Source organism: Urocitellus parryii, chromosome 12, assembly GCF_045843805.1.
Source record: "Urocitellus parryii isolate mUroPar1 chromosome 12, mUroPar1.hap1, whole genome shotgun sequence".
Taxonomy (NCBI): domain Eukaryota; kingdom Metazoa; phylum Chordata; class Mammalia; order Rodentia; family Sciuridae; genus Urocitellus; species Urocitellus parryii.
In genome coordinates this window covers 55829455-55841529 of record NC_135542.1, presented here as the reverse complement: position 1 = coordinate 55841529, position 12075 = coordinate 55829455, and the positions used below count along the sequence as shown (strand labels likewise).

The window sequence follows — 12075 nt, the reverse complement described above, 5'->3', positions numbered from 1 at the left end:
GGGGTGGAAAGCCGCTGCTGCGCGTTCTGCCGTCTCTGGGTTTAAGGAAGTTGGCTGGGGGAAGGGGCTTGCCTTGCGGCTGCGTCCTGCTCCCTGCGCCCTGCCCCCAGCCTCTGCTGGCGCTAAACCCCGGAGAGCGGAGCGTGCACGTTGAGATTCCTCGCGGGCCTGGCAGCGGTGCTGGGCATGCTCAGTGGGCCGGACCCGTTAGAGTGGCGAGTAAGGAAGCGTTGGCTCCTCCGGGTCTGCCTTCCCCGGTTCAGGCCCCGGCCCTGGGCTTTGTGTGCGCGGAGCTGCAGCCGCCGCTGCCGCCTCGCCCGGCCACCGGACCCCATGCCGTCCGGCCTGTCCGGTTTCCGCCGTTAACCTCGCCGCGCGGCGGGGGGAGGAGGAGCGGGGCGGGGCCAGCGGGCGGGCGGACGGGCAGGAGGGCCCAGCCGGGGGTGGGGGTGGGTGCGGGGAGCCCCGCGGGGGGTGGGGGGAGGGGGCGGGCGCGGAGTCACGGGGGTGGGGTCACCGGCGGTGGCTCGGGGAGGCCAACCGGGAGGGGAGGGGGCCGTGGGGGCGGCTCAGCGGAACCAGCCCCGGCTGGGGAGCAGCGGCGACTCCGGGGCCGGGCCAGGGCTTTCCGGGCTTCGGTGAAGCCGCCGTGGGCCCCATCTTCCGGCGGTCGCCCGAGTTTGTGGTGATTGTTGCTGCGGCCGCCACCAACCCGGCTGCCATCTCCTCCTCCTGGACCGCCGCCGCCTCCTCTTCCTCCTCCTCCTGGGCCGGGCCGATCCCCTCCCCGCTGCCGCCTCCTCCTGGGCTGGGCCCGCGGTGTCTCGTCCCCTCGCGGAGCCGCTCCTGCCGCCGCCGCCGCCTCCTCATTCATCCTCGTGCACCATAGGCGGCACAGGCACCAAGATGTCCAACCGAGTGGTCTGCCGGGAAGCCAGTCACGCCGGGAGCTGGTACACAGCCTCAGGTAGGGCCCCAGGCCGCCCGCCCGCCCGCCGCCGCCGCCTGGCCCCGCGCCCGGCCGCCCGAGGTCGGCAGCCCGGCCCGCGGCGGCGGCGGGCGGGGACCAGGGCGCGGACGGGCCGCCCGGCGCGGACCGCGTGGGGAGGGAGCGGGCAGGCCGGCCTCGCGCCTCCCCCACCGGGCGGCAGCGGTCCGGCCGGCGGCCTCTCGCTCCCCGGAGTTGGGGCTAGAGGAGAGTTGCCGCCCCGGGACCCGGCTCGAGGCAGGAGCAGGCTCGCCGTGCTCCGGACCCGTCCACTAGTCGCCTCCTCCCGCTCGCGGGCGCTGGCCGCTGCCACCGGGAGGGATGGGGTGCGGGCGCCGAGCCCCGCGCCCCGGGCGCCTGGAGCAGGAGCGCGGACCGCCTGCCTCGTCCGGCCTGCCCTCCCCGCCCGGGTCCGCGGGGCGCCCTCGCGCGAGGGAGTTCGGTGCGCCCGCGCTGGAGCCTCCTCACCCTGAGCCCGAGAGGAAGTCCCCTGGCCGTTTTCCTCTGGCACTTAAGAAAGACTGGCAGCATTTCCCCTCACCTTTAGGGTGCCTCGCTCTTGGAGAGAGTGAAGGCTTGTACTTTTTCACGCTCCAGACTAGACAGAAGGTCTCCGCGTGGGAGACCTGTCAGAGGATGGCCTTTCAGGGATTTGTCGCTTTGTAGGTCGGGACTCGGGTGGAAGGAAGTACTGCCAAGCAGGGGCTTTGGGTGGCCTCCCAGCTCTTTTGTCAGTGTTTGCATTGTTACTGTCATGCAGGGACAGCTGGAGATGGCATCAGCACTTTTCCTGAGCAGCCTCTCCAGTCTCTAGTCGCTCTAGGCAGGTGCGGGAACTACCTAAAAGAATTAGTTTAGGTTTTGAGTAAATTCTTTCTTCTTGTCTCTCCTGTCTAAAAACCTTTTCGAGTTCTTTATGTAAGAAAGGGTAGGGACTCTGCCTTTAATAAAGCTCTTGTTAGAACCACTGCTTTCTGGGATTATTTTCAGGGGTCACATTTCTGGTATGTTAACAAAGAAAGTTTCCCTGTGATTTCTGATAGTCTTTTGTCATTTGGTATTGGTTTATCAATAACTACACCTAACTTCTGACATGAGTTGGATCATGTTCCTTTTTACCAATAACACAGGTTTTGAGGAAACAAAGATTTGGAAAGAAATTCTTTTCTGTGAGGTTGTTAAGCTAGTTCACTAAATACATACACCATTCTGACTCACTGAAGATTTGCTCTGTTAAGACAGACAAGAATTGTCATGATTGGATTTGTAACCCACTGCTAACAGGTAGCTGTAGTTTTTGCATTAAGCAGGTATGACATTTTATGGTTACAGTGGCTTTCCTTTATGTTTCTGAAGTACTTCATCAACCTTTAAACAGTTCTCACAACCTGAGAATGTCATTTAAATTCTTGTTCAGTAAATAGGGAAACATGTAGAGAAGTTCAGCAATGTGTCCAAGACTAAGCCAGGAATTGAAAAAAGGGAGGCCCTGGTTTCTGGTTATGTCCTCTACAATGAATTTTTAATATTATTGATGAAAAATAGCCTTTCAGAGTTGTAAATAAGCTTTCCTTCGATGTGTTTTGAAGAGTTAAAAAGAGTTCAAAAAAGTCTCAGCTTTCACTTTTTTTTTGGTACTATGAATTGAACCCAGAGACACTTTATCCCAAACTACATCCCCAGCTCTTTTTTTAATTTTATTTTTTATTTTAAAGATAGGGGCTCACTGCATTGCTCAGGGCCTTGCTAAGTTGCTGAGGCTGGCCTCAAACTTGCCATCCTCTGGCAGAACCAAGCCTCTGAAATTGTAGAGGTGGGCCAACAAGCTTGGTTCTAGTTTTCACTTTCTTGGCCATCTTTTGGTATAACTGTTGTGGTTTTCTATGCCTTTCTAAGAGTGTTTTAAACTCTTTTTGTTGTTTTGTATTGGAATGTGGGTAAGTATCTGGGGAATTTTTATAGATTCTTGAACATTCTTTGGGTAGTAAAATTGGACACAGCTCACACTTTGTATTTAGAAAGATGGTTTCACTGTATTTTCTCAATATAAGATGAATTCTTTAATCAAGCTAAATTATGTGATGATAGTTATTTATCAACAGTGAACTAAAATGGACTATTTTCTTAAAACTTTCACATAGAGAATTATATTCTTATTTCCCTAAATTCTAAGTAAATGTAGTAATGCCACTTTGGTAATGTGAACTGTCATAGAATCTTATTGCTAAATTCAAACTATATGTGTGAGACTTTATAAATGTGATAAATTTATAATTGAGGGTGCATTTAAAGCAAATTAATTGTAAAGCTCAATTTGGAGTTTAAAAATAAATGAAGTAAAATTATAGGTAAGTAAACTTAGAATTGGTCTAATAACTTGTGTCTTTAATTTTGTGCCTTTGTACCTGTATCAATATCATTGACTATTGAAAAACTTTTATATGTATTGTGTTATTGTTTCTTTTTCTTTTTATTGCTTCTTCTTCTTCTTCTTCTTCTTCTTCTTTTTTTTTTTTTTTTTAAAGGGATTGAATCCCCGGGGTACTCTAGTACTAAACTGTATCCTCAGCCCCTTTTATTTATGTTGAGACAAGATCTCACTAAGTTGACTGGAGCAGCCCTGAATTGGTGATCCTCTTGAGTTGCTGGGATTACAGGCCGGCACCACTGCACCTGAGTGTGTTGTTATTTCTCTAGGAAACTAGTCCTAAAGACATGTGAAGAATAAGAGAGATGCATTTGTTAATCATCATTCTGTGGTTCTTGCAGCATTCAGGTTATGTTTATAGAATTAAAGCATTCAATTACTAATAGAAATAAGGGTTAAATCACATTGTTTCAGTTATCTAGCTATTTCAGTTAATAAGTGTGTGTGTATATATATATCACACACCCATATATCTTCATCTTACTTATACCTTGTTTTATGCTAGATCCATTGATAGAGTAGTGTAAATTGTTGTCTGTCCTCAAGGAATTTATAGTTATACATAGGAAGTAATAGTTCAAGCAGCAGTTAAATATCAGAGAAACTTAGATGGTGCTTTTTAGGAGTTTTGAGGAAGGTGGAGTGACTTTAAGGTTACAGTTTGAATTGTTCTTTGTATATGGGCAAGTTTGGAGCAGGAGGAAAGAACATTGGGTTGGGAAACACCACCAAGATACAGAGGCAGTTAAATGTAATTAGTTCAATTTAATAAAGAGTGGAAGGTTCTCCTGGGTATAATTCATGAGCCTGGAATAGGAGGTTAGAGCTGGAGTATAGCCTATGAGTGCTAAACATTGCAGGGATTGGACTTTAGTGATGACCAGTGGAGATTTTAGAGTAAAGAACTAATATGATTAATCGCATAGGAAGAAAATTAATCTCATAGGAAGATTAATCCTCATTTCTTTGCTAGTGTGCAGCAAGGATCAGCAAACTTAACTGTGGCCTACATCTCCCATTCCCCCCCCTTCCTCCCCCTGTCCCCCCATGTCTCACTAGCTAAGTTTAATTTAAAAAAAAAATTTTTTTTTTGTAGTTGTAGATGGACAATGTGCCTTTATTTAATTTTTGTATGTAGTGCTAAGGGTCTAACCCAGTGCCTCACATATTTCATTTGCTCTGCCACTGAGCCCCAGCCCCAGCCCTAAGTTTAATTTTTAAAGGGTTAAAGTATAAACAAAGCTGGGTGCATTCCTGTTATCCCAGCAGCTCCGGAGGCTGAGACAGGAAGATCTCGAGTTTAAAGCCAGCATCAGCAACTGGAGGCACTGAGCAACTCAGTGAGACCTTGTCTCTAAGTAAAATACAAATAGGGATGGGGATGTGGTCAGTGGTCTAGTGCCCCTGAGTTCAATTCCTGGTACCCTGCCCTCCCAAAAAGAACAAACAAAAACAAGATATGCAATAGAAACCATGTATGGAACAAAAGTTTGAAATATTTACTATATGTTTCTTTCTTTTTTTTTTTTTTAAGAGAGAGAGAGAGAGAGAGAGAGAGAAAGAGAATTTTTAATATTTATTTTTAAGTTCTCGGCGGACACAACATCTTTGTTGGTATGTGGTGCTGAGGATCGAACCGGGGCCGCATGCATGCCAGGTGAGCGCGCTACCGCTTGAGCCACATCCCCAGCCCCTACTATATGTTTCTTTCTTTTTTTTTTTTTTTTTAGAGAGAGAGAGAGAGAGAGAGAGAGAGAATATGAGAATTTTTAATATTTATTTTTTAGTTCTCGGCGGACACAACATCTTTGTTGGTATGTGGTGCTGAGGATCGAACCAGGGCCGCACGCATGCCAGGCAAGCGCGCTACCGCTTGAGCCACATCCCCAGCCCCTACTATATGTTTCTTTAGAGAAAAAATTTGCTGACTTCTGTTGTAGGTTAATGGTTCTAAGAGTATGACCTGTAGTGTTATGGATCTGTAGTCTCTTTTCTCCAGATTTGGTGTAGCTTTCATTTTATTATTTCAGGCCCTTATCATCTGTCAGGACAGTTACACCTGCCTCTTACCTAAACTTCTTTCTGCCAATCTATCCTGTTAAGTCCATTCTCTACACTGCTGCTTGAATAATCTATTGACCGTATCTTCCTTTCATCATTTTCTCACTGATCCATATTGTCTTATTCTTGAATAAAGTCTAAGTCCTTTCATGACTTTACATCTTCCTCTTTCTTGATAGCTTTTCCCATCCCATCCAAGTTCTTGATTTTACTATGCTCAAGCAACATCTAGCAAATATATCATGCTGTTTTTTTTTTTTTTTAAATCACTGTGCTTGTTACTCAGATTTTCCCCACTATTGAAACAGACTTTGCCAGGATAATTTCTATTCATCTTTTAAAGACTCAGGTCTTAACTGGACTTGGTAGTACATGCCTATAATCTCTGCTACTTGGAAGGCCAAGCAGGAGGATTCCAAGTTTGAGGACAGCCTGGGGAATGTAGTGAGACCCTGTCTTAAAATAAAAAGAGAAAAAAGTTGAAGATGGTAGAGCATCTTTGGGTTCAATTCCCAGATACAAACAAAACAAAAGTCTTAGGTGTTAGTACCTCCAGGAAATCTATCCTAATGCCTTCTTGCTTCCCCTTGAAGCCAAGGACCATGTTTTAAAAACTTTGAATACTTGGTATAGGTTTAGTACATAATATATATATATTTTTAATATTTTTTTTGTAGTTGGACACATTATCTGTATTTTATTTATTTATTTTTATGTGGTGCTGAGGATCGAACCCAGGGCCTCACACGGATTAGGTGAACACTCTACCCTGAGCCATAACCCCAGTTCTATAGGTATTTGGTAAATGTTTAAATATATGAATGTTAAAAAAAATCCTTGTCATATAATAGATAATTTGGAAATGGTGGGTATTGGTAGCATATTCACAGAGCTATTGATTTTTAAATCCTGAAGAGCAATAGGGGTTATGTAGGATCACTGTCAGTCAAATCTCTGAGCATAGTATAGGTGGTAGAAAAGGATTAGGCATCCTGATGACCAGATCAGAATCCATTTAATATAAGATTTTCAATTTATTTTTGTCTGTTTGTTTGTTTATTTATTTATTGATGGTACTAGAGATTGAACCCGAGGCACTTTATCACTTAGTTATATCCCCAGCCTTTTTATTTTGACATTGGGTCTCTTGTTGCAGAGTCTGGCCTCAAACTTTTAGTTATCTTGCCTCAGCTTCCCAAGTAGCTGGGATTGCAGGCATGTGTGACAGCACCAGCTAATGTAAGAGTTTTAATGATATATGATATACATTTAGAAAAGTGTACAACTAGATGAGTTTTCACAAAATAAACACATTCACATAGCCAGCACCTAGGTCATGAAACATTTTTACTGGAACTCTACCTGCCGCCAATATTCCTTATATTTTTCCTTGGAGAAAAATTTTGTTTGTTTTTGAAATCTATATTAGTGGAATCATGTATATAGTACATACTCTGGTTTCATTTGCTTAACATTACATTTGTGAGAGAGGTCCATGTTATATTGTAGTTTGTTCATTCTCATTGCTGTATTTGTTTTGTGAATAAGTTACAGTTTATCCATTCTCCTGTTGGTGAATATTTTTAAAAAATATATTTTTTCTGCTGTGAATGTTTTTATACTTTTTTTTGGGTAAAAATATATGTGATTTTTTTTAAAAGTAAATGCAGTATAATAGGTCATCATTTATGCATAGGACAAGTTTTAAGATTCTGCTAGTGTTTTGCAATGTGGTTTTATGAATTTCCAGTCTTACCAGCAGTGAGGAGAGCTCCAGTTGCTCTAGGACCTTGCCAGCACTTGACATTGTCAACTAGTCTTTTTTTTTTAGTTATTGTGGAACGTTGTAAAGTGGTATTGTATCATAGTTTCCATTGTATTTCTTAGTGAAGTTGAGCAATTTTCATGTTAGGGATCCCATCTTTATTGATTATTGGATTTTTGCTTTTGTGGGGTATCTATTTAATCTTTTGCCTTTTTGTGTTGGGTTGTTTATTTTAAAAATAATTTTGTAAATTTTTATATGCTATATAAGTTGTTCATTAGATACAGTATATATATCCTAAATATCTTCTTTTTAAGTAACATTTTCAGAATCTTGGTGTTTTGGTGTTTAGTTCTTAATTTTAGAGAAGTCCAATTTATCAGTGCTTTTTGTTTTTATTTATGACATCTCTACTTACCTCAGTGTTCTGAAGTTACTCTCCTATTTTTTTTCTAAGAGCCTTATCTTTTAACTTTTTATGTTTAGATTTCTAGTTCATCTGATTGATTGCTATGTATGTATGTACTCTGTAAGTGAAGTAGCAGTTCATTATGTTGGGACTCCTCTTTCCTACTCAGTACTGGGGATTGAACCTGGGGACACTCTATACCTGAACCAAACCCTTTTAAATTTTTTTAAAAATTTTGAGACAGGGTCTTGCTGAGTTGCTGAGGCTGACGTTGAATTTGGAATCCTCTTTTTTTGAACCTACCAAATCCTCGGGATTATAGCTGTACGCACTGTGCTTGGCTTATTACGCCAAGCATTTTTGTTAAAGTGAACATACATGTAGAAAAACTATACAAGTCCAGTGTACACCTTACTAAATATTCACAGATTTAACATAACCAATATAATACGCCATAGATTAAGAAATATAATATTTTCAAAATCCCATGTAATGTATTACATTACATTTTAATGTTTCTGAAGTTGGTCTGTTTTAAAGTGTGTACTTAATGTGAAACTTTGATTCCCCCCACCCCCGAAAAATGGTGTTTATATTGATGGTACATCTTATAATCAGTGAGGTTTTTGAATTGAGGATATATCAAAATCAGATTTCAATGGATATTTTCAAAGTATTTATATGATACTTAGCTTAATGTAGTTTTACTTTTTTTTTTTTAGTTTTACTAAAACTTTTCTTTTACTCTGCTGTGTTTCTAAGTATTTAATAAAATTATATCAGAATTCTTTAGTTGGAAAACCACAAATTTATTATTTTGTGGGGGAGCATGTACCTTTAACTCTAGGTGTCAAAACAAAATATCTTGGTGTGTGAGAAATTGAAAAATTGCCTAATAAAACTATTCTTCTTTGAAAAGACTATTATTTAGTTGTAAAGTAGATTCTTCTAGGTTATGAAATATGATTTTGTGTGTGTTCATTTTTCATGCTATTATTTTACCTTGGAGAAAGGCAAGAAAGAAAGAAGTTTAGTAGGCAAACTGTTGATGTTATTGCTTGATTACTGCTAGTCCTTTCTTGCTTTCCTTCTTGTTCTTTCATATGCAGTTTCCAAGTCAAAATATCATCTTTCCTATCTCCATGTTGTAGTTTGTATAATTTTCTTTTGGACTTTTTCCATTTGAAAAGGATGAAAATGACAAAAGTCTTTCACTAAATGCATTGTATGGATACACTACACATATATCTATATAACCTCTGATCCTCAAAAGGATGCTGCAGGGTTGGTATTATCTCCATTTATGAATGTGGGAACAATGACTTAGAGAGGTTGAGTAACTTGTATAAGTCTGGCTCTAAAACTAGTTTAGTGTTAGTGGTAGGGAGGTATAGAGAGATATACTGCCCTAAACACTGAACTTTTTCTGTTCCAATTTTGTTTTTTCTCAGAGCACAATGTGAACATTTAATTTACACTCACATATCATCTATGGCTTATAAAGCACTTTCTCATATATTTTTTAAAAATATTTTTTTAAATTATAGATGCACACAATACATTTATTTATTTGTTTGTTTATTTATTTATTTATTATGTGGTGCTGAGGATGGAACCCAGTGCCTCACACATGCCAGATGAGTGTGCTACCACTGAGCCACAACCCCAGCTCTCTCATATATTTTTGATTTCACATTGATCCTAAGATTAGGTGAAGGATAGATGAGGCAGGCAGATCGTTGGCCCATCTTACCCTGCCATTTTATAGATGAAAAACTAACATGTGGAGAGTTCTTTACCTGTTCATACTTCTAGTAAATACTGTGAGACATACTGGTTATGCATGTGAGTTAGCATGTGAGTGAACTCAAGACTTTTAGCTGAAACCAGAGTAAGAAGTTTTAACTCTTTGGAAGTGGTGAGCATCTTTATAATTGTCAAGTAAATATCTTGGATTAGTGAAATAGGAAAAACATAACTAGAACACTCCTAATTGCTTAATGTTATTCATATAATTTAAGTACAAAGAAGTTGGTATATTTAATTAGACTAGTTTGGGATTTTGAATTGAGCCTAACAAATTTGGCACTTCAGAAGACACTTTATTTAACATTCAACGATTCAATACTGAACAAATTGACTTCTTCATCTAAGGTTTAGGTGTATTTAGAGGAGGTCATAAAACAGACAAAATTTCCTAGAATTTACATTGTATTGGGGGAGACAGACAATAAATGAAGTAAATAAGTAAAATATATAGCATGCAAGATGGTGGAAGGTGCTGTGGACAATAACAAAGCAGAGCTGTCCTTCAGGGAATGAAGGGCTGAGGGGTGAAGTGCAGTACTGAGTAGCACAGAAAGGGAAGACTTCACTGAGATGATTTGAGTAAAGACTTGAAGTAGGTGAAAGATCAAGCCATGCATTTGGGTATAGACAATTTTAGGCAAGAGAGTATAACAGATTCAAAGATGCTAAGGCCAGAACAGGTGTGACATATTGAGCAACAGCAAGGAGGTTAAGACCTTTGACAGCTGGAATGAGGTAAAATGGGGCAGAGTGATATGAGTCAAGAGGTAAGTGACTGGAGCATTGGCATGAAGGGGTTGTGATCAGATGGTATTAGGTCTTAAAGGCCATTGAAAAGACTTGAGAGCCATTGGAAGGTTTTGAACAATTGGTGATAGGATCTAATTTAGATTTTATAGAATCACTTGGCTGCTGTGTTGAAAGTAGATTAAGGTTGACAAGTGGTGAAAGCAGTAATAAAGGTAGAATCCCAGAGAGGAGGAAAGCAGTAATCAAGCAGAGATGATCAGCTTGGACTGAGTAATAGCAATGGAGATGGTGAGAAGTGTCTGGTTGCCAGATTTAATTTGAAGGTAGAACTAAGAAGGTTTGTTGACATACTTGAAGTGTGGGGTATGAATAAAAGAAGTCATGGATGTTTCTTAAGGTTCATCTCTGAGCAATTGCAATGATGGAGTTGCTATTACCTGAAATAGGGAAGATTTTAAGAGGCACAAGTTTTACTGGGAAGGTTTGAAACTCAATTTTGGTTTGTTGGAGATGTTTGCTGCATAGTTCAGTGGATATGAGAGTCTTGTTGTTAAGGTGAGAGGTCTAGATGGGAGATGTAAAATTTGAAAATAGTCAAGTATAATAAAGACAAGTATCTAGATGTAACCACCAAGAAATTGAGAATAGCTGGAAAAAAAAAAGGAGTTTGGGTGACTGAGCCTTAGGACATTTCCAACATGAAGAGGTTGGGGAGATAAGGGAGATACTGTTAAGGAAGCAGATTAAAAGTTATGTTGTGAGGAGGAGGACAAGAAGTCCTGGGAGTCAAAAAAGAAAATAAGGCATCTCAACACAATTCATATAGATTTGCCTGGATATTTCTCTTTGGCAGATATGTGTGAGTCTGGTCTCTGTCACTGTGGTCTTGGCCATTTCTTATGTCACTGCCATAGCTTCCTGCTTGTCACCCAATTGTCCTTATGTTGTTTATACAGAGGCAGAGAAAAGTTTTTAAAAATGTAAATCAAATAGTATTCTTTTCTCAAACTCCCCCATCATATTTATCTTTCCAAGATACAAGGTCTCATGTGCTGTGATCTGCTTAATTTTGTGATTTCATCTCCTATCACTTTTTCTTTCACGTATGCTGTTGATATGTTAAGATGATTATTTAGGACTTTTGCGTGTGTTCTTTATAAGATTAACTAATCCAGGCTGGTAGTTAAAGAAAGGGAATTTTTTTTCTTTTTCTTTTGGTACTGTGGATTGAACTCAGGAGCACTCCACCATTGAGCCACATTCCCAGCCTCTCAGCTAAGTTGCTGAGGCTGGCTTTGAACTCTCGATCCTCCTGTTTCAGCCTGGTCAGCCGCTGGGATAACAGGTGTTTGCCTTAAGAGGTAATTTCATATCTAAACTTGTTAGCATTTAGCAAACCCCTTTTTGCTATTTCTATTAGTTCCTAAGAGCCATGTTGAAATTTACAACTTTAATTATGGACTTGTCTGTTTTTTTTTCTTTTTCCTTTTAGTTTTGTTGATTATTTCATATATTTTGATTCTCCATTATTTGGCATACATACTTGGGATTAGATTTTTTTTTTAAAGAGAGAGTGAGAGAGGGGAGAGAGAGAGAGAGAGAGAGAGAGGAGAGAGAGAGAGAATTTTTAATATTTATTTTTTAGTTCTCGGCGGACACAACATCTTTGTTGGTATGTGGTGCTGAGGATCGAACCTGGGCCGCACGCATGCCAGGCGAGCGCGCCACCGCTTGAGCCACATCCCCAGCCCCTAGATTTTTTTTTTTTTTGATTTATTGACTTTATCATTGTGTATGTACCCCTTTATATCTGGTAATTATTATTTTTTTTAAGGTGTTTCTTGTTTTTATTTTAAGGCCAGTAC

General features: G+C 41.0%; 1 protein-coding gene across 1 annotated transcript in view; it reads left to right on the top strand.

The window, feature by feature from the left end:
• The first annotated feature begins 648 nt into the window (after positions 1-648).
• The window catches only part of Memo1 (mediator of cell motility 1), a 117744-nt gene continuing 106317 nt past the window's right edge, over positions 649-12075 (top strand). The window contains exon 1 of the mRNA XM_026385916.2: positions 649-967. Coding sequence (XP_026241701.1) covers positions 907-967 — 61 coding nt within the window. The 5' untranslated portion in view covers positions 649-906. The remainder of the gene's footprint in view (positions 968-12075) is intronic.